Genomic DNA, 23,105 nt, shown 5'->3' with positions numbered 1-23,105 from the left:
AAAAACTAATTTAAAAAATGCATTTTAAAAAAAGCCAAAACAAACAAAAAATTGAAAGAAGAAGCATGTAGAGGACAGAGGGTTGGTTCTAAACAAGGAGGCTGGGAGAACTTCCTTCAGAGGTTGGCCTGAAACACAGTGTCACGGCCATGCTGATCTCTGGGGCCGAGGGAACATCATAGCAAACGCCCTGGGGTTCAGGGAAGCAGGGAGGCTGGGAGGTGGGCTGCTGGGGCTGCGGGCAGCTGTTTTGCGGGAGGTGGAGCTGAGGAGTGGCAGGATGGACTGTATTTTAACACAGAATTCTGAATGTGGCTAAACACCAACAAACACTGAGCTAATCTTGCAGCTGTGAAAAACTCATACCAGATCTGAGCCCCTTTGGCCCCTATGAGACATTTCTATGCTGGTGGAATTTAACCAACTTCATTTCTTTCAAAGTACAATTCCAGGAGTTCTTGTCATGGCTCAGCGGAAACGAATCTGACTAGAATCCATGAGGACACAGGATTGATCCCTGGCCTTGATCAGGGGGTTAAGGCTCTGGCATTGCCCTGTGCTGTGGTGTGGGTCACAGACCCAGCTCGGATCTCGAGTTGCTGTGGCTGTGGTGTAGGCCAGCAGCTAAAGCTCCAATTAGACCTCTAGCCTGGGAACTTCCATACACTGAGAGTGCAGCCCTAAATAAAAAAAAGTACTATTCCATTTGCCGCTTCAAAGTAAGAATTTTCAAATTCAGTATCAACACTCGGGGGCATTTAAACTATTGTCTATTTGCATAACAAACATCAACTCTTGGAATCTTTCTCCTCATGCTGAGAAGATCCTACCTGAATCCCCACTTGCCGCTTCCCTGGCTTCTCTCCGAATTTCGATGTACTTCTTCTTTCTTTCCATGGGAACCTTTTAGGCAAAAATAGACAATTAAAACTTTTTAGAATTGTGATCACATATTTTCAATTTTAGTAACAATCTGGCAAAAAAAATAAAATTATTAATTTTTAAGCAACAATTTACCAAAAAAATTTTTTTTTATTTTTGGTTTTTTTAGGGCCACACCTGTAGCATAAGGAAGTTCCCAGGCTAGGGGTTGAAGTGGAGCTACAGCTGCCGGCCTACACCACAGCCACAGCAACTCAGGATCCAGGCCATGTCTGGGAACTGCACCATAGCTCACGGCAATGCAGGATCCTTAACCCACTGAGTGAGGCCAGGGATGGAACCCACAACCTCATAGATATAAGTCGGGTTCGTTTCTGCTGTGCCACAATGGGAACTCCCCAAGAAAGTTTTTAAAAGACTGAAAAACACCTACAAGGGCAGGCAGGCACCCTTAAGGAAGACAACCCCAGGGAGCTGAGCAGGCTCAGGCCCCTCGGGCTCTGGGACCCAGTCTGGGCTCAGCTGCTCCTGCCACAGGCCTAGAGCCCCCACCCTCCACCCTCAGCTCCTGACTATGCGCTCCTGACAGCTTCTAGCGCCTCCCAGCGGCTGGAAGGTCAGTAGTAACACAGCATGTGTCTCAAGGCTTACTAAACTAGTAGGACTTTGTTCTTGTGTTCTCATTTACTTCTTTGAACACAGGTCTAGGAAGGGCCACCAAGCAGGAAACAGCCGCTCACCCTAACCTGTGAGCCACTAAGACAGTGTCAAGGTTGGCAGCTGTACCTGACAGAGGCAGGCTCCCTGCCACTCACTCTGCAGGCTGAGCTGTGTGGCTCTGCCCCCCTTCCCACCCAGACGCGCTCTGCATGCCTGCCACAGGCTCCCGCGGCCTCCCACAGCCTCCCACCACCACTGAGCTTGGCTGAGGCTGGCTTGGCTCTTCCTCTGCCAGAGCATCTCCGATCAGAATCCCTGATCCTGGCCCCCATGACCTGCAATGGCCCTAATCCTGGATGGGGGCAGACCTCAACTGACCAGAGGAACTTACTCAGAAAACAACTTCGGGATGTGTCCTAACTGCCCCTTTTACTGGCATTTTCTCTCTTTGACATGTTAAGGAAAGATCCGAGTCATGTTGCCTGAGATTGTATCTCAGGTCAAACTGAAAAATTGCCAGTGTTTACAGTTCAAAGCAGACTGGAATATGGGTGCTTTAACATGCTCCTCTCTGTAAGTGCTCTGATCTTAGAAACACCATTGAGAAGTTTCACTCACCTCCACTTCTACAGGAAATGTATAGCAGCGCTTCAGGTCTATCAGGTTTTCAAAAATGAGCAAGTTCTGCAAATGCAAAGAAGCACACAGAGATGCCTGGGTGGTGGGACACTCCACGCCAGGGGAGACCAAGGCACAGCCCGCGGGCGGCCAAGCCCACAGCAGGGCAGGGCCTACCTTCTCTGGCTTCTCGCTGAGCAGGAAGCCCTGGTAAAACCTGAGGTCGGTGAAGACGCAGCAGACCACCGAGATGGCGCAGTTGTAGGCAGCGCAGTGGTACAGCCGCCTCCTCTCCAGCAGTCGTGTCTCCCCTGCCATGTTCTCCGAGAAGGCGTCATGGCACAGCCTACGGGGCACCGGAAAGAGTCAGCCCTCGCCGGGACGCTGTGCCCGCTGGACCAAGCACGGGCTGCAGGGAGGTAACAGCAGTCCAGTCCGGGCCCAGGGGCCAGGAGAGGCACCAGGAGGCCCCGTCACACCTGATCCTTGACAGAGTCACAAGGAAAAGCGACCGCAGGCCCTCAAGGGTGGAGGGGATCCTGGCCCTCATGCTGCAGGGCCTATGCAGTGGCCCGAGCAACTGCCCCTCCCCTGCATGCTGCCCGCGAAGACGCTGACACTGCAGCCCGCTACCAGGTTGGCAGAACAGAGCTGCTGTCCCTGGCAACTGGGCAGGCAGCATCCAGAACAAAGCCTCGAGGCAGGGAGGGCAGCTGTGCAGGAGCCTGCAGGTGCCACGAGGAGGCAAGGAAGGTAGGCCTCTGGTTCCAGGAGCTCCACGGAGACAAAGCCACCAGCTCTGGGCCTGGCGGGAGGGCAAGGAGGTGCGAGAAATGCACAAAAAGCAACAGGACCCCCAAGCCACTCGTTTATGCAAATGTGTGGTGGTGACATCATCACAAGTAGGGACACAGGGAGCGTGCAGAATGAGACCTGGCACCACTGGTACTGGGCATAGACCCAGAGGGAACCACGGCAGAAGGCTAGATTCAACAGAAAAGAACCTCATGACTAGACTCTTTCTAGACTGTCTACTGAAGAACATTTAACACTCCTTTAATTTCAAACGATGGAAAAAACGAAGTACACCAACTCCTTTCTTACTGTAAATCATAGCATTAAAAATATATCAAGCCACTGAGAAAGAAAAAAAATATATATCTTTGAGCTTCCTGGTGGTGCAGGGGGCTAAAGATCCAGTGTTGTCACTGCTGTGGCAAGGGTTTGATCCCTGGCCCAGGAACTTCTATATGGCACAAGTAGGACCAAAGGAAAGAAGATTTATTCTTTTATTTTTTTTGCTGCACCCATGGCATATAAAAATTCCCAAGCCAGGGATTGGACCTGCACCACAGCAGCAACCCTGTGTTGCAGCAACAATGCTGGATCCTTAAATGTGTGTGCTACCATGGAGCTCTACGCTTTATTCTTTATAAAAGATGTGCGTAGCATAAAACATGCTACCCAATAACATGCTGAATCATAGTCCATCTAAGCAGTCTGTATGTAGGAAAACTATAAAAATTCAGTGTTTAAACATTTATTCACATTACATGCATTCATAAAAATACATGCATGAAAAATATTAACAAATTAAATGTGATCCAAACTTTACTTACTTAATAAGTGCCTTTGTCAGTTCATTTCCTTCTGTAATACTCGAGCCGTGAAACACTTGATTGATCTCAGATTTCTTAGAGTGAACATCATCTTTCGGGAGACGAGAGTACATGACGTCGATCATCTTATAATAGCCCATCTTCTTGGTGATCTGAGTGTCAAAGGCAGACTCATTCAGCTAAGAAAAGATAACAAATGATTACCTTTGGTCCTGTCAAACATGAGAACTATTTTACTGAATAAATCAAATTTAATACTCTGGAGTTCCCGTCGTGGCGCAGTGGTTAACGAATCCGACTAGGAACCATGAGGTTGCGGGTTCGGTCCCTCGCCTTGCTCAGTGGGTTAACGATCCGGCGTTGCTGTGAGCTGTGGTGTAGGTTGCAGACGCAGCTCGGATCCCGCGTTGCTGTGGCTCTGGCGTAGGCCGGTGGCTACAGCTCTGATTAGACCCCTAGCCTGGGAACCTCCATATGCCGTGGGAGCGGCCCAAGAAATAGCAACAACAACAACAACAACAACAACAAAAAATACCCAACACCCTCTACATTAAGAATAAGTTTAACAAAGACATTAAACCACTTCAGTAAGAGAAGGCCCGGGGGCTAAACGATGTATGTTAAGTATTAATGGGTTAGATTCAGTGTGGCAGCAAATGCTGACTTCAGCTCAGTGAAACCCAGGTCCGACGTCTGCCTCCAAAGTTGGAGAGCATGAACTTCTGCTGTTCTACACCACCAAGCTCACGGAAATTTATTACAGCAGCGTAAGGAAACTAATACACACACTGGTACCAAGAGTTGGGGGCTATTATAACAATTGAAAAAAAATATGTAAGTGGCTTTGGAATTTGACAGAGGGTACCAGTGTAAAAAATTCTCCCAAGTATGACAGCGAGAGCCCGGCTGGCCGTGTGGAGACTACTGGTGGAAATGTCGACATTAAAGGGACCGTTGGAGGAGTTCCCATCATGGTGCAGTGGAAACAAATCCAACCATGAGGTTGCGGGTTTGATCCCCAGCCTTGCTCAGTGGGCTAAGGATCCGGCGTTGCCATGAGCTCTGGTGTATATCGAAGACACGGCTCAGATCCTGTGTTGCTGTGGCTGTGGTGTAGGCCAGCGGTTGTAACTGCAACTTGACCCCTAGCCTGGGAACCTCCATGTGCTACGGATGTGGCCCTAAAAAGCAAAAAAAAAAAAAAAAAAAAGGTACTGCCAGGCAGAGCCAAGAGTGAAAAAGGCACATGCTGGTGAGGACTCAGAAGGAAGTGAAGAAAAAGCCAGTGGGAGGAGAAGACAAAACTTGTAAGCTCTGCACTTGAATTTCAGCTGAGAAGGTTCCCAAGCAGATCTGGAGGAGGTGCTGCCTGGTTTCTTCTCCGCTGCTTATCATAAAACGTGAAGCATGAGAAACAAAGACAAGCCCGAGCAGCAGAACTGGATGACTGGACCAAGTCTTGGCCTATCCAGACTAGAAAAGACGAACATCAGGAGATTCGCTGTGAGGAGAGTGTGTTGGGAAGAAGATCGAAGGCGTGGTTGAAGAAACTAAGCCTGTAAGACACAGAGACACACTTAATCATCTGACAGAAGCCTGGAACAGAGGCGGCCCCCCTCATGGAGTGGATCTCCACGGCGTGCACGTGCATGGGAGACAGAAGGTTTCTGAGAAAGTTACAGCAGCCTGGACTGAAAGGGACAGAGACAAAATGAAAATGAAATAAAGGACGTTTCCAAAATTCTACAGGCGAAAAACAGATAAACCCGTTTTTTCACCCTGGGAGCATGATTCCCAGACGTGAAGCCTCGTGGAATTGGCCTGGCTGGACATTCAAACTGCTTTGAGACACTGACTCCCCACCTCCACGTACTCCTCTTTGAAACAGGAGTGCCTATGACTGCCATCCCATGCCTGTCCCAAGACCACACTCCAAATCCCATCCACACCCAATTTAGATGACGAGATCTGGGGCTCTGTCTAGTAATACCAGATAAGCTTTTGGATTTCAAAGTCAGTGTTATAATGGGTTTACCTCTGGGGGATGCTGGGTAAGTGTTTTGCAAGTGGAAATATTAAGTGGACAGTCCCTAAAAGACACACATTCCAGCACCTGGAACCTGTGACCGTTACGTCTCCTGACAAAAGGGAGGATACAGATGAAATGAAGCAAAGGATCCTGAAATGGGAAGATCAAGCAGGCCCTAAAGGCGACTGCACACCTACAGGAGGGAGCAGAGAAAGGAGCAGAAGTGCGGGGTCAAGTGACCCGAGAGGCAGAGGGAGCAGTGATAAGACCGCAAGGAGCTGAAGCCCAGGAGCCTGAAGAGCAAGGGGTGCATCCCCCCAAAGCCGCTGGAGCAGGCGTTGGATTCCAGCTCCAGGGCCACAAGAGCGGGCTGTGTTCTGGCAGCCTCAGGAAACGCAGGCCAGGGTCACAACGCAGACTGATGCCCCTCACTTCACAGACATGTGGTGGTTTCCAATGTCACAAACCAAGGAGATCCATCAACTCTCATTAATAGTTAACTTAACAGGAGTTCCTGTCATGGCACAGAGGAAACGAATCTGATTAGGAACCATGAGGTTGCAGGTTTGATCCCTGGTGTCACTCAGTGGGTTAAGGATCCGGCATTGCCATGAGCTGTGGTGTAGGTCACAGACGAGGCTCAGTTTGGTGTTGCTGTGGCTGTGGTGCAGGCCAGCAACTGTAGCTCTGATTGGACCCCTAGCCTGGGAGCCTCCATTGGCCACAAATGTGGCCCTGAAAAGCGCAAAAAAAAAAAAAAATTAACTTAATAACCTTCATGAATCTGGAGTTCAACACATCAATGGCATCCACCACGATTTTGCTAAAAAAGTCTCTCAAAGCCCTCAGGCCACAGTGCCTCAACAGAGTGAGAAGCGCTCGGTCCATAATTGCTTGGCGAGTAACGCTGGAAAGTAGGTCGTCCCTCCGGAACATTCTGTAGACACTTTCCAGAAGGCCTAGCTGTGTGGCACATGAACTCCTAAGAGAAAAAGAAAATCATATGAATATTCATGCTTTAAAAAAATATTTCACGTGGGCCCACTACGTTACCAGCAAAGTAAACACCAATGATTTTGAACTAGAAAAATAAGGCATTCCCATGATGGCTCAGTGGAAATGAATCAGACTAGTATCCATGAGGATGCAGGTTCGATCCCTGGCCTCACTCAGTGGGTTAAGGATCTGGTGTTGCTGTGAGCTGTGGTGTAGGTTGCAGATGCAGCTCGGATTTGGTGTTGCTATGGCTGTAGGGTAGGCTAGCGGTACAGCTCCAGTTAGACCCTTGGCCTGGGAACCTCCAATATGCTGTGGAAAAAAAATTTTAAATAGAAAAATAACGTTAAAGATTTTATATATAAAAACAGTGAAATACAAAAAGTATTTGTACATAAACCATATTATTTTACTCATGTCCAGAAATCTTCATGTCAATTTATGTATTAGGAAGGATTCTTTTCATTTGCTTTCTAATCTGGTCTTGCTCAGAAAACATCTGAAAAGCTTTGCAAGAGTCTCAGCCTGAAGACTATCACACATCTCAGAATTTAAAACCCATGAATTCTGATGAGAAATTCCAGTCTCTCCCTCAGTAATGAAACACCACTCCTACTTCCTGTGCAGAGATACATCCATATGGCCCTTTATTTTCTCATCTGGAAAATACGGTACACGAATAATGACCCCCAAGACCTGGTCTATCGATCTCTAAGTTAAGAGTGCAGAGTTGGTCACCTCACCTACAAAAACACAAGGTCATTAAAATCCTTTCCAGTTCTAAAATCTCAATGCTCACAAGTTAGATAGGACCCAGGGCAAAAATATTAGATCCAAAGGTAACTGAGCCATAAAAACTTGTGGACACAGATCTCCACGGGCTCTGCGATGTTCACATGGATGCTGCCTGGGGTTCCAGCTCCTGCTGGGAGCAGAGTGGAGACGTGAGGTCCTCCCGGAAAAAGGCAAAGGGGGGAGGAGGAAAGGGGAAATGCGAGAGCAGGGCAGAGGTGGTTTCCTGGAAAATGCATGCATGTGAGCATTAAATACATAAAAACATGCCCCCGTTAACTCATAATAAGACAAAGTAAAGCAACACTGAGATATCCTTTCTCACCTGTAACACCCAGAAAAAATCCCCATGTTTGACAACATACTCTATTGGCAAGAATGATGAAATAGTCCCTTTCATATGTTATTGGAGCTGTTTGAATAAGGGGCCATGGTGACAGCCAGCAAAACTAGAGATACATTTACCCTGTCCCATGCACTTAAGAATCCACTCCAAAGATAAATTGGCAAATACAACATGACCTATGTGCAGGGCTAGTCACTGTGCCCTTATTTTTAACAGCAAAAGACTGACCAAAAGCCCATCAGTTGGGCGGCTTCAAAACCATGACACTTCTACACAGTGAAAAATTACAGAGCTGGTTTTTTAAAAGGCAAGGAGACCATCTCCACATGCTGATCTTGAGTGACCTGTAGAAGATCTGAAGTAGAAACAAAAGTGAAGGGACAGAAGAGGCTAGAGGGGGACAGGAGCAAGGCTCCTGAGTGCAACTTTATGTACTCCTAACCTCTGAATTATATACATATTTTATATATTCAGAATGAAAAGTATATCAGAATAGAAAACATAAACAACTTCCAAGATCCAAAAATTAATGAAAGCATTCCTAACTAAATGGTATACTAACCACACATTGCCAAAAACTGTTAAGTGATTTTGGAACACAAAATTAAGACCGTATGTCCTCAGGATATTCTAAGTAAATCAGAACCGAAATTAAAAATTTTAACTCATCCAGCTACAATTATTCTGAATATGAATACTAGTATTGTCATTATTGAAAAAATTTTGCTTGTATCATAGGATAAAGCAATTAAGTAATGATGGAATTTTTTTTTTTTTTTTTTTTGATTTTCTAGGGCTGCACCCAAGGCATATGGAGGTTCCCAGGCTAGGGGTCAAATCGGAGCTTAGCTGCCAGCCTACACCACAGCAACACCAGATACAAGCTGAGTCTGTGACCTACACCACAGCTCATGGCAACGCCGGATCCTTAACCCACTGAGCAAGGCCAGGGATCGAACCCGCAACTTCATGGTTCCTAGTCGATTTGTTAACCACTGAGCCATGACAGGAACTCCAATGATGGAATTTTTTAAGTTTATTTTTGTTTTTTATTTTTTGTCTTTTTAGGGCCACACTCATATCATATGGAAGTTCCCAGGTTAGGGGCCAAATCAGTGTTACAGATGCTGGCATACGCAACAGCCACAGCAATGCAGGATCCGAGCTGCATCTGCGACACACCACAGGTAATGGCAATGCCGGATCCTTAACCCACTGAGCAAGGGCAGGGATCAAACCTATGTCGTTATGGATGCTAGCCAGATTCGTTCCCACTGAGCCATGATGGGAACTCTGGAATGTTTTGGTTTTTTTCTTTCTAGGCCTGTACCCACAACATATGGAAGTTCCCAGGCTAGGGGTTGAATTGGAGCTACAGCTGCCAGTGTACACCACAGCCAGAGCAACACCAGATCCAAGTTGCCTCTATGACCTACAGCAATGCCAGATCCTTAACCCACTGAGTGAGCCCAGGGATTGAACCCAAATCCTCATGGGTACCGGTTGGATTCATTATCACTAAGCCACAACAGGAACTCCTGGAATGTTATTAAAAACAACATTGAACAGAAAAAAAAAAACATATATAGCGTAAGTGAAAAAAATAAAAGAAGTTAAATTTAAAAGTCCATAATGCTGGGAGTTCCTGTCGTGGCTCAGTGGTAAACAAATCCGACTAGAAACCATGAGGTTGCAGGTTCGATCCCTGGCCTTGCTCAGTGGGTTAACAATCCGGAGTTGCCATGAGCTGTGGTATAGGTCACAGATACAGCTTGGATCCTGCGTTGCTGTGGCTCTGGCACAGGCTGGCAGCAACAGCTCCAATTCGACCCCTAGCCTGGGAACCTCCATATGCCGTGGGTGCAGCCCTCAAAAGACAAAACAAACAAACCAAAAAACAGAAAATGTACTTTCTAAGGCTTCAATCCTTTTCAAGGTATGAAGACTTGTATCACGACCTACTATGGAGACTGTCCTGAGGAGTGTTCCATGTGGGCTGAGAGAATGTATATTCTCCCACTGTCATGTTGAATGTTCCATAGTTGGTTAATTATTAATTTTTAAATGCCAATAAAAAGACATGAACCACTGATTCATGCTACATCACAGATGAACCTCAGCCACAGGCTGAATAAAGAGGCCAGACATGAGATCACATACTGTATGATTCCCACTACATGAAATGTCTAGAAAAGGCAAATTTATGAAGAGCAAATGCAGATTAGTGATTGCCTGGGCTGGGAATGGCAATTAATCATAAATGGTCATGTCAAATCTCACTGGAAGGATGAAATTATTCTATGGTGATGGTTGTACACCACTTGGTAAAATTAAAAAAATCACTGAATTATATACTTAAAACAGATCAATTTTACAATATGTAAAATATAGTTCAAAAGATAAATTAATATGGGTATTTACATATTCAATATATATAATGCCAATTAAGAAAAAAGCCTCCATAGAGTTCCCATCATGGTTCAGCAGTTAACAAATCTGACCAGCATCCATGAGGACACAAGTTCAATCCCTGGTCTTGCTCAGTGGGTTAAAGATCCAGCCTTCTTGTCACAACTGGAAGCAAGTTGTGGGATCAAGCCCTTACTTTACTTTTTTTTTTTTTTGTCTTTTTAGGGCTGCACCTGCACCTGCAGCAAAGTCCCTAGGCTAGAGGCTGAATCGGAGCTGCAGCTGCCGCCTACACCAAGCCACAGCAACATGGGATCTGAGCCATGTCTGCGACCTACACCACAGCTCATGGCAACACAGGTCCCTTAACCCACTGAGCAAGGCCAGGGATGAACCCATGTCCTCATGGACACTATTCGGGTTTGTCACTGCTGAGCCATGACAGGAACTCCTTACTTTATTTTTTTAATTTTTATTTTATATTGGAGTACAGTTGCTTTACAACGTTGTATCAGTTTCTGGTATATAGCAAAGTGATTCGGTCATACATATGCATATACCCATTCTTTTTGAGATTCTTTTCCCATATAGGGGTTATGACAGAGTACTGAGCAGAATTCCCTCTGCTATACTCCAGGCCCTTGTGGATTATCTACTTGATATATAGTAGCATGTATGTGACCCCACCCATCTCCTTCCCCACTTTGGTAACAACATTTGTTTTCTAAGTCTGTGAGTTTGTTTCTGATTTGTAAATAAGTCCATTTGTATTTTTTGAGATTCCAGATATAAGTGCTATCATATGGTATTTGTCTTTCTCTGACTTATGTCACTTAGTATGATAATCTCTAGGTCCATCCATGCTGCTGCAAATGCATTATTTCACTCGTTTTTATGTCAAGTCTTCACTTTAAAAACCAATAATCAAACCTATCCCATCTCTTCTACCCTATTTCACTAAAATACTGTCAGTGGCATGCCTGGTGAGGGCCAGTTTTTCATTACAGTATTTATTCTACAGCATCGCAAATCCTGACGAAGTAAGGGGTCTGGTACACTGATGAATGGACGCTAGGAAACCACCAGGAAGAGGCTGCCCAGAAGGTGGCTGATCCATCTCAGCATCCCGACACCAGGGCCGGTCATGCCGCCAACGTGAAGTGCAGAGCATGCGTATGTGTGTCAAATAACCTCACCAAACCCAAGCCCAAATCCGAGCCTTCAGACTTAACTTTCCCGTTACATGAAACATCAGGGCTGAATGAATATGTCCAATGAAAGGAACAGAAAAAAACCAGATAACTAAGACAACACATGGGGCAAGCATCCCAACAACAACAACAAGAGGGAATCACTGAGGGAAGGGGCTGCTGCAGACAAAAGCAGACGTGTGGGACCAAATGGATCAGAATTAAAATCACCCAACAGACTAGAGCACTAAAGCGGAACAGAGAAATCTGAGTATGAGATTGCTGATAGTTTTGCTTAGTCGATAATGATACTATAGCTACCTAAGAAAATAGCGTATTTTAGAGATACATAGAGAATACGGATAAAATTACATGTGTCACAGATTTGCTTTAAATCTTGAGCAAAGAGGAAAAAGCTAGAAAGGGTGATCGAGCTGGAAAAAGCTGATGTTTCTTCAGTCCAGAGTCTCATTTACAGCCTTAGCTTTAGCTTTTAGAATTTTTTTTTGGGGGGGGTCTTTTTTGCCATTTCTTGGGCTGCCCCCACAGCATATGGAGGTTCCCAGGCTAGGGGTCCAATCGGAGCTGTAGCCACCAGCCTACGCCAGAGCCACAGCAACTCGGGATCCGAGCTGCATCTGCGACCTACACCACAGCTCACGGCAATGTCTGATCCTTAACCCACTGAGCAAGGGCAGGGATCAAACCTGCAACCTCATGGTTCCTAGTCAGATTCGTTAACCACTGCGCCACGACGGGAACTCCAGCTTTGAGCATATTTGAAACTTTCATAATAAGTCTTTTTTTTCCCCTCAAAGGAAAACAAAACCAAACAAAATTCAGCGGTCAGCGTGCAACTGCACTCACCCTGGAACAAAAAGATAATATCCCACAGAAATACAACGTATATGGTTCCTGGGATCCTTGACTAGAACAGAATGGCTTACTTTTTGGCGATCTTTCTGAAAGTGGATTGAAATAATTCTTCCATAACATGCTGCTGCTCCCGACAAAGAATCTCTGTCATCAACTGCAACAACATGGGACTTTGAGATAATTCCAATGCATCCAGAAACTAGAAAGAAAGACATACCAACAGTGACGATGATGACAAGAATAATTTTGGATTTTTCTTTTTGTGTTATTTCTCAAAGTTCAAAGGAAAAACAAAGAGATACTATTATAACAATTTCACAAAGATTAACAAGAGCTAATATACGTCACTTCTGCAACTACAACGAATGCCTGGCATATGATGACATTCACTATGTATTTGAGTTGAGTCTCTCAAGGTTTTGCACAGACTTCCCCTCTAACTGTGTTCAGGTCTGAAGCTGCATAACGAGGTCCTTGGCAGGGCCTCCTTCTCAACCCTGGGCCCCTGAGGGCTGCGTCCCTCCCACACCTCCTTCCTGCAGCACAGGCAGCTCCCCTCTGCCATGGCCGGGTCCCCTTGCTCTCCTGCCCAGGGGAGGGACACAATCCCATCTTCTGTTCTGAGGGCTCTTACTTTGCTTCTGTACATTACATTTCCAAAAGCCCCTGTCCTATCCCACACATGCGGCACCGCCTGTCTCTGAGGCCCTTCTCAACAGCCTCTTTGATGTTCTCATCGTGCTGACTGCTGCCTCCGAGTTGCGTTCTTCTGTTGGTTTTAATCTTTCTTAGACTAGAAGCTTTCTTCCAGTGTTTCGGGGTCGTGTGCACTTGTATTTGCATTAAGAGAAAGTACTAAAGATTTACTGAGAACCTTTGTGGACGTAACAACCACTGGCTGGAAGGTTGGTGGGGAGCAGGCTACACAGCCAGCACCAGCACAGTGGTGTCCCCCACCTGTGACGTGGAACTGCAAAAAGCACGTGCAGTCTGAAAAGTGAGGCAGTAACCACCCCAGCCAGCCCACTGAGCAAGAGGCTGCTCCACAGGACAGGGTGCCATCTACCTCCTGATGCGTTGCTGCTGTTGCAGCAAATGCTACTCATCCCAGGACCAAACCTGAAGCCAAACAGCCAGTTTAGAGGAAACAGGAGAGTGAGGGATGCTGGGAAACAATACAACGGGACAGTAGCCAGGAGGACTTCTTTGGTTTCTTCCAAAACCCAACGTTATGGGAAATAAACAGGATGGGAGGGAAGTAGTTCTAGACACGATAACGTGATGCCATCGTTTAGATCCTGGTTTGAAAAATCCAGCCACGCTTGGGGACGCCTGGAGAAACGTGGCCATGGACAAAGGGGCACAGGGTGCGAGAGGAGCAGGTGTTCCTGGGTTGGTGTCACTGCTGCGTCCTGACTGTGCAGACGCGCTGCTAAGGTTTTCAGGGTGAAGCAGCGCAATGTCTGAAGCCAGCTGTACACGTTTCACCCCAAACACACACAGATAAAGCAACTATCACCAAAAGTTAACTGCTGAACACAGGAGATGGTTCTCTGGAGGCTTGTTTACTATTCTTTCAACTTCTCTGTGTATTACAAAGAAAAATCAAATCACAGGAAAAGGATAGGAAGGAGAGCGTCCACATGCACGGGCCTCTCCATGTGGCCGCCTGGCTTCCGTCCAGGACGGCGATGGGGCCCACACCCCGAGACCCAGCAAGGAGTCGGGAGCCAGCCAGAAGCCTTTGAGACTAGACCTAGAAGTCATAAGCATCACATCCACTGCACTGCATTATCATCAGTGAGTCTTTAAGGCCAAGCCATACCCAATGGGATGAAAATCTGGCTGAATCTTTCAAAATGTGCAACATCTCTTTTTCTCCAGGCAATGGAAACATCACATCGTAAGAACACATGAGACTGGAGGTACTGGAGCAGCCGTCTTTGAAGGGCATGGTTACCGCACCCTGGCATTTATTAAAGAGTGTGCTTTAACCATCCTGGCATTTATTAGACAGTGTGCGTTAACCACCTTGGCATTTATTAGAGTGTGCTTTCACCATCCTGGCATTTATTAGAGTGTGCTTTAACCACCTTGGCATTTTTTAGAGTGTGTGCTTTAACCACCTTGGCATTTATTAGAGTGTGTGCTTTCACCATCCTGGCATTTATTAGAGTGTGCTTTAACCACCTTGGCATTTTTTAGAGTGTGTGCTTTAACCATCCGTTTCTCCCCCTTGCTTTACCACAGGCTCCATGCCTCAGGATTCTTGAGCCCAGGGCTCTGTCCACCACGAGTGTGGCAGACCTCCAGCCACCCTCCCGTGGTGCTGCTCTCGTTTTTCCCACTGGCTGGCCCATGACGTTATTAGCTGAGCATCCTGCTGCCGAAAACAACATTCACAGCCTTGCTCGCTTGTACGTGTCAAGCGGGAACTGACAAGAGCAAGGTCTGGGCTGAGCCCTTACAGGAAAGGATCTCTCCCCTCCCTTCCTCCCAAAAGGGACGAGACAGGAGCTGCAGCTCTGTGCAGGGGTCACCACAGCAGATGAAGAACTGTATGGGAGAAAGGGAAGCTACCACCGTGGCTAAGCCCCTGCTGTTTCAGGAAACTTCCACCATAAGATACATAAGAACCACCACATGTTTCTTGAATAACCACTAGTCAACTAAACTCCAGAAACTGAACTGTATTGGTAATATTCTATCTTAGCTCTTTGTGGTATTATTCTTCAAAACTTATAAATTAGGCATAAAATACTTCACCATTTAAAATTGGGGGGAGGAGCTCCCGTTGTGGTGCAGCAGAAACGAATCTGACTGGGAACCACGAAGTTGTGGGTTTGATCCCTGGCCTTGCTCAGTGGGTTAAGAATCTGGGGTTGCCATGAGCTGTGGTGTAGGTCGCAGATGCAGCTTGGATCTGGTGTTGCTGTAGCTATGGTGTAGGCCTGCGGCTACAGCTCCAATTCAACCCCTAGCTTGGAAACCTTCATATGCCGCAGATGCAGCGCTAAAAAGCAAATAAATAAATATGGGGATAAAATCAGTTTCATAGAATTGGGATATGCATCTGCCTCCACAGATACCCAGCTTTCAAAATGAATTAAACTGAATCCTTAAAGTCAGAACTCTGGCTGAATATTTCAAATCTTTCATAAAGAAATGTAACAGCAAACAAGCAGTGTTTGAATTTTAGGTGCTATTAAAAACTAACCTTTTTCATACAGTCCACATAGTTATTGTACCGCAGAGTCCCCGGGGGAAATTCTTCAGACTTCATAGGGAAACTGGAGACGATGAGCTTCTCAAGAACGCACCTTAGCTCCTCGAGACGGCCGCACGGGACGCCGGTGAAGAAGGGGAGGAGGACCACGGCCTGGCCCTGCAGAGCAAGGGACACACAACAAGCAAATGACTGCTTTCCAGAGTGCAAAGCGCTGTGTGGACCCAATGACTTCTGGATGCCTTCTAGGGCATCAGGCCCGCAACAGGGCGCATCCGGGCCTCTGCCTGCACTCAGGCGAGGCAGGACGCTGGTGCCGGGCGGGCAGGATGGCTCTGTATGCAACCTCTCCTTCCACTAGGGACGCGTGGCCTCAGTTCTGAGGACAGACCATCTGGGAGGTGCAGGTGGACCGGGCCCTCAGCCTGGGCCGCAGAGCATCTCACCACTGTTCCCTCCCTCCCTCCTGGGGCAGCTCAGGTCCTCCACTCCCAGTAATAAACCTGAAACCTGATTAATCACGACAGCAGAAAATGCCAGAGACCCTTTCAGGATCTAGCAAAAAGATGGCTTTCCTAAAGGTCACATTTTATTAGAGAGTAAAATTTCATTTTTATAGGACTTTAAAATCACAAAGTCCATTGAGTTCTTGATCCTAAAGATTTGCAAGATACTTTGTTATTGATTCAAGTAAAAATGAGCAATAGTTTATGCTTTTTTTATTCATTAAAGCAGCAATTCTTGGAGTTTCTGTTGTGGCTCAGTGGGTTAGGAAATCAGACTAGCATCTATGAGGAAGTGGGTTGGATCCCTGGCATCATTCAGTAGGCTAAGGATCCGGCGTTGCCGTGAGCTGTGGTGTAGGTAGCAGACGCAGCTCAGATCTGGCGTTGCTGTGGCTGTGGCATAGACTGGAGGCTACAGCTCCAATTCAACCCCTAGCCTGGGAACCTCCATATGCAGCAGGATCGGCCCTAGAAAAGGCAAAAAGACAATAAAATAAAATAAAATGGGCTTTTTCTGAGAATTGTTTTTTTTTTTTTCTTTCTCTTTTTTCGGCCACGCCTGCAGCATATGGAGGTTCCCAGGCGAGGGGTTAAATCCAAGCTGTAGCTGCTAGCCTACACCATAGCCACAGCAGTGTGGGATCCGAGCTAAGTCTGCAACCTACACCACAGCTCATGGCAACGCCAGATCCTTAACCCACTGAGCAAGGCCAGGGATCGAACCCACAACCCCATGGTTCCTAGTCGGATTCGTTAACCACTGAGCCACGACGGGAATTCAAGAAAAAGCTCATTTTAGTCATCCAGATGTAAGGATAAACATTTCTTCTTCCAACTGCAACAATCTCACTCTGGTCACACTTATCTCTTGGAGATGAACTACAAAACGTGGAGATAATGCGATACAGGGCCTTCCATACGTCCTGCTGGGGGTGACTATGGCTGAAACGAACATTCCCACAGACAGCTGGCTAGGAAGCCGGCAACAGGTACCCAGGGGTTTACTATGCTGGTCTCTCTGATTTCAAATATGTTTGAAATTTTCCATATTAAGAAAATAAAAAATTTCACAAATACACAAAAATATAAAATGGAAAAAGCAAATGGAGAACATAATCTGGAAGGAATCTTTTACACCACTTACCTTTAAATGTAGACCCAAATCCGAATCAGCAAGGAGGCTAAGGTATGTTGTAAAAACTTCCGGGAATGAGCTGTGATTTGCATTAAAAGTTACAGAGGAATCAATCTAAAAGAGGCAAAATAAAAACACAATAGATTTCTATGGTATGCCTCCAATTTCCTTTAATACATTTTTCAAACTTTTAAATTTCAGAAATAACCTATAAATTTGTTCTTCGGCTTCAACGGTATTTCAACAATTCTAGTTCTGAAATATTTTTAAACTATCCACAAAGACAATGTATATAAAGTTACACTAAAAAGATAAAAGTATAAAAGTTGATACGGAGAATAAAAGGATGTAAAACAACAGAAAAAGGTATAAAACATAAGGTAACCAGCAATGGTCAAAATTTTTTTTTATTTGTCAAACCAATGAGCTTTTTCAAGAAACTTCCATCAAATTTTTAAAGATGCCAACAGCAAACAGACTATATTTTCAAAGACTCTCAAAATACCTGCAAAATTTTTGCCAGTAAGGTCAGCACTGCCATTTTACCGTCGGGAGCAGAGCCCTCGGCCCACCACGCGTCACACCTCCGCCAGTGCTGCAGGATGGTACTGGCCAGTTTCAGCCCCTGCTGCTTCTGACTGCCTCGGTCCCTGAAGCTCTGATCGAGCAGACCATTCAAAACGGCACTCACCTGCAAGAGACGCGCGTGAAGGAAGAAACCCTCAGCATCTCGGCTGCTGGACACACCCGAAATCTACCCTCCTTCCAAGCTATTCTTGGAAGATGAAGATGGCACCACCTCTTCATGGCTGCTTACCACACAACATTAAGCACTTTAACACAAACATTTTCCACAAATGTTTCCACCACAGTGGTGCCCTTGATGAATCAGCTTAAACTACTATTTGTTCTAGTTGCGGCCATTTTTGTTTTCTTTTCACAGCCACATGTGCAGCATGTGGAGGTTCCCAGCCTAGGGGTCAAATCGGAGCTGTAGCTGCTGGCCTACACCACAGCCACAGCCATGCAGGATCAAAGCCCCACCTGCAACCTAGGCCACACCTTGGAGCAACACCAGACCCTTAACCCACTGAGGGAGGCCAGGGGTTGAACCTGAGTCCTCAAGGGGACAACGTTGGGTCCCCAATCTGCTCAACCACAACGGGAACTCCTACTTGGCGTCATTCTTGATTGGAGTGGAAATCAGCTCTCCCGTCACCATCCCTGCTGTGTGCATATGGGGGACACACATGGATACGCACAGAGACACATGGGAATGCTCACGCACATGGGGACACACACAGGGACATACCAGGGATGCACACGCACACTTCCATCCCAAAAGCAACACTGTTAGATCTATGTATTCAGTACTCTTGCCGTGGTGGCAATGTGACATTTCTCACAGGTGACCCAAGCCAAGTACAGGCACATGTGTTCTTCCTGATGTAACACTTTACCTTCCTCGAGTTGATGGCTGATGCTTGAACAACATGGGTTTGAACCTAGGTGATCCACTTATACACGGACTCAGGGCCAACCATAAAGCCAGTTACACACAGGGGTCCACCTGGTGGGGATTCAGCGCCAGCCCAGGGGCCCAGGGGTCAAACACCCACCTTCTTCGCTGTCCCCACTGCTGTCATCCAGCTCTCCCCAGTCCACTCGACCTCTTGCAGACGTGCAAGCATCCAGGAGGCCGCAGGCTGTCTCTGCAGCACCCACCTGGTCTCACTCCCGGAGTCCCCACCCTCTCTCCTGCCGCCCCACATCAGTGCAGAAGGTCCCTGGCAGCTTCCCGGTGCAGGAACCGGAGCCCCTGAGACACCCTAATTCACGACCTGGCCACTCAGGCCTCCTGGCTGGAAACCTTCTATGTGGGGCTTTGAAAGACAACTGCCTCTGTCTTCCAGCATGCACTCTGCTTTGCAAAGACAACCGCCATCCAGGTTCCTGATCCTTTTGTAGAACCTTTTCAGGATCTTTCTCCTGGTCAGCCCTCCAGGTTTTGAATTTTCAAGTCTGATCCTTGTAGAGATATTTTCATACCCTGTGCCAGAGCCTCGACAGCCTTTTTCACCTGGAACTCAACACCTTCCTTTATGAAACATCATCCTGGAGCCTCACCTTGGCCCGCCTTCCCTCTGGGGTGGAGGCCCTGGAGCCAGGCCTTAGAGATAAATCCCAAGTTTCCTCATCTTCCTCTATGTGCTGTTTTGCCATTTTACCCTCCTCTCTGTGAAGCTCCTCAATTCCATCTTCCAAATCCACTTCACGTGTAATTTCTGATGCTGATCTCAACTCACAAGCTTTCTTTTTCTTTCTCTGACATTCTTTCTCGGGAGTAATTCCTATTTCGTGGACAGTTTCTTCTCTCACCTCTCTGTGGTTTCTTTTTTTTGTCTTTTTTTTTTTTTTTTTTTTTGCTATTTCTTGGGCTGCTCCCGCGGCATATGGAGGTTCCCAGGCTAGGGGTCTAATCGGGGCTGCAGCCACCAGCCTACGCCAGGGCCACAGCAACGCGGGATCCGAGCCGCATCTGCAACCTACACCACAGCTCACGGCAACACCGGATCGTTAACCCACTGAGCAAGGCCAGGGACCAAACCCGCAACCTCATGGTTCCTAGTCGGATTCGTTAACCACTGCGCCACAACGGGAACTCCGGTTTCTTTTTTTACAATCCCTTCTCACTGCACAGTCTGCCTCCAGGGCCTGTGCCCACCGAGGACCTGGCGGATGCTCGAGCCGTGGGTGGGGAGGGTCACTGCAGCTCATCTGGTCAGGGAGGGATAACAGGACCTTGATTTTCTCCTGGGTTTTTCCAAGTTGTCTGATATACTGCCTGAAAGCATATCTAGCTGACTGTATTCTGGGAGCCAAATTGAAGAAAAAGGGCTAAAGCCTCCAAATTCAGAATTTAGACAGGCTTTCACTTAACTCCCCATGTTCAAGGTTTCCGTACATCACAAAGGACCATGAGAGACCACTATGAACGACTGCACACCAACGAACTGGACAACTGAGAACAAAGAGATAAATTCCTAGAAACATATAATCTACCAAGACTGAGTCATGAAAAATAAATAATCTGAACAGACCAATCACTAATAAAGAGATACAACTGGTAATTGAAACATCTCAACAAATGAAAGTCCAGAAGCAGACAGCCTCAATGATGGATTCCCCCAAACATTCAAGAAGAACCAACACCTCCTCAAACTCACTTTGCAAGACCAGCATTAATCTGATACCAAAACCAGACAAAGACACCTCAAGAAAATTATAGAGAAATATCCCTGATGAACACTGATGCAAAAATCCTCAATAAAATATTAGCAAACAAACTCAATAATACATTAAAAGGATCACACATGCCACGATCAAGATGGAATTATTTCAAGGATGCAAGGATGGTTCGGTCCCTGCATATCAATCTAAGTGGCATACCACATTAACAAACTAAGGGTAAAAACCATCAGTTCATCTCAATAGATGCAGAAAAAGCATCTGATGAAATTCAACATCCATCCACAACAAAAACTCTCAAAATGTGGATATAGAGGGAACACACTTCAACCTAATAAAGGCCTTATACGACAAGACCACAAACTAACATCATACTCAACCATGAAGAGCTGTAAACATTTCCTCTAAGATCAGGAAAAAGATTAGAATGTCCACTCTCCCCACTTTCATTCAATACAAGATTGGAAGTCCTAGCCACAGCAATCAGACAAGAAAAAGAAATAAAAGGTATCCTTTCAACTCAGAAGTAAAACTGTCCTGTTTGCAAATGATCCAATATACAGAAAACCCTAAAGACTCTGCCCAAAACTGTTAAATCTAACCCAAAAACTTAGGAAACAGGATACAAAATCAATACACAATTATAACCTTCCACATAAACAGTATGAGAAAAAGATTTGAGAACATGAATAAAGGTTTGAATAAATGGAGAGATCTACCACAGAAAATGTGCCTTAATTTTTTAAAAGAGGTCAGCTTGGTTAAATATATTTCTATCCACAATGTATTAACAATCAAAATCCCTCCATGCTTCGGAGATGGGTGTGTGGAATTGGACAAAATGATTCTAAATTTCCACCTCAAAGAATAAACATGCAAGCACAGCTTGAAGAATTCTGAAAAAAAAAAATGCTAAGAAGGAACACTGCCTTAGTAGATGTTAAAATGTCTTATAATTGCTGAAATTAAAACAATGTGCAGGTGTCACCTTAAAAAGAAAGGGAAAAAAAAGGCAACTAGTATCTCTCCAACGGTAAAAACTCAAATACTTCTGCCACTTCTGCTTTGCTATGGTGTAAAGCATTTCAAACTTCACAAACCAAATGCTTCTGTACAGAAAAAAAAAGACTCCGAGTAAGCAGGACAAATGGTCAGTAGGAAAAATGACTTTCTGCTTTCAAGGACATGGAAGAGATCTGCTACCCTTGCGATACAAAACTTTTATAAATGAATAAGAAAATACATCCTATCAGAAAAATGGGCAAAATAAGAAATACAGCATACACCAGAAACACTCTGGCTGTTCAAAAAAAATCAGTAGGAGACCAAGATCAGAAGAGTTGAAGAACTAATGTTAAACTGGGGAGATAAAAGTACAAAATGGAATTCTCACCAGTGGAGCAATGAAGTGCTTTTGGTACCGTGCAAAGCATTTCAAACTCCACCATGTTGTTCAAAAAAATACTTGTGCTATATCCTGTGATTTTAATCTTCACTAAAGGTGTTTCTTTAGAAAAAGGTGGCCCTACCCTCAACCATGCCCAGGATCCCTGATCCAAGGGAATCAGTGCCTTTAGCCTCCTGCGTCCCCTGAAGATAGGGAGGGTTGGGGGGGCGGGGCTGGCTGACACCCAGTCCCCTCTCCCTCCTCCAAGCCTGCTGCACAACACGATCCCATTGTCCTTCCTCCAGGCCCCTGCACAGCACAGCCCCACTGCAGGCCCCACTGCAGCTTTCCCAGACTCTGAAATCTCTTCACCACTGGTCCTTCTGCTTTCCAGCTTCCGAAATGCTGACACACTCGTCTTTTCTACGTTTTCTGTGTCCTTCGAGATTGTGCTTTAAAATAAAAAAAACAACGTGGAGTTCCCCTGTGGCTCAGTGGGTTAAGGATCCAGCGTTGTCACTGCTGTGGCTCAGGCGCGGGTTCCATCCCCTGCCCAGGAACTTCCACATGCCACAGGTGCAGCCAAAAAACCCTCAAACAACAATAAAAACCCTGTTGCTTGAGGAGTAAATGAGTTAGCTTTACCCATCATCTTCCCCATAAGTCTGAATAGTTTAAAAGGTCAAAATGTCGTATTTGAGTGTTGTGGGCCTACTGCTCCTTTATTTCTAACTTTTTAAAAGACAAATTCCTAGTGCAATCTTCCCCTACAACAGACAAAAAGCACTGTTTGGAATAAGAGCTTATTAACTCTAGGAAATTAGGCCTCTCCCTAAGAATGGTTATTCCAACAGTTAAAATTTTTTTTTGCTGGCCTACAGCAGAGCCACATCTGCTACCTACATCACAGCTCATGGCAACACCAAATCCCCAACTCACTGAGAGAGGCCAGGGATTGAACCTGCATCATTACGGATACCAGCCAGATTCATTTCCACTGCACCACAATAGGAGCACCAACAGTTAACAATTTTTGATTGTCTAGTGACCAGGTTAAATTTCAAAACTGTGTAAGTTCAGCAAACCGGAGTCATGTACACGTTAAACCCGGACTTGCAAAGGTTCAGTGTAAAGATGAAGAGGGCTCCACAGGAACACATGGGGAGGAGGACTCGGCTGAGCCCC

At 46.0% G+C, this 23,105-nt stretch overlaps 1 protein-coding gene across 4 annotated transcripts in view; it reads right to left on the bottom strand.

The window, feature by feature from the left end:
• Positions 1 to 23,105, bottom strand: part of PRKDC (protein kinase, DNA-activated, catalytic subunit) — a 156,423-nt gene that overhangs the window by 64,750 nt on the left and 68,568 nt on the right. For all 4 annotated transcript variants that reach the window (XM_047783945.1, XM_047783946.1, XM_047783947.1 and 1 more), the window contains exons 37-45: positions 17,790 to 17,975; positions 17,294 to 17,398; positions 15,635 to 15,802; positions 12,489 to 12,616; positions 6,583 to 6,790; positions 3,780 to 3,958; positions 2,338 to 2,506; positions 2,161 to 2,226; positions 831 to 903 (exon numbers count right to left, since the gene is read on the bottom strand). In XM_047783945.1, coding sequence (XP_047639901.1) covers positions 831 to 903; positions 2,161 to 2,226; positions 2,338 to 2,506; positions 3,780 to 3,958; positions 6,583 to 6,790; positions 12,489 to 12,616; positions 15,635 to 15,802; positions 17,294 to 17,398; positions 17,790 to 17,975 — 1,282 coding nt within the window. The remainder of the gene's footprint in view (positions 1 to 830; positions 904 to 2,160; positions 2,227 to 2,337; positions 2,507 to 3,779; positions 3,959 to 6,582; positions 6,791 to 12,488; positions 12,617 to 15,634; positions 15,803 to 17,293; positions 17,399 to 17,789; positions 17,976 to 23,105) is intronic.

The sequence above is a fragment of the Phacochoerus africanus genome, chromosome 6, assembly GCF_016906955.1.
Source record: "Phacochoerus africanus isolate WHEZ1 chromosome 6, ROS_Pafr_v1, whole genome shotgun sequence".
In the NCBI taxonomy this organism is placed as follows: domain Eukaryota; kingdom Metazoa; phylum Chordata; class Mammalia; order Artiodactyla; family Suidae; genus Phacochoerus; species Phacochoerus africanus.
The sequence above is the reverse complement of the archived record's forward strand: the minus strand, read 5'-3'. Positions and strand labels throughout refer to the sequence as shown.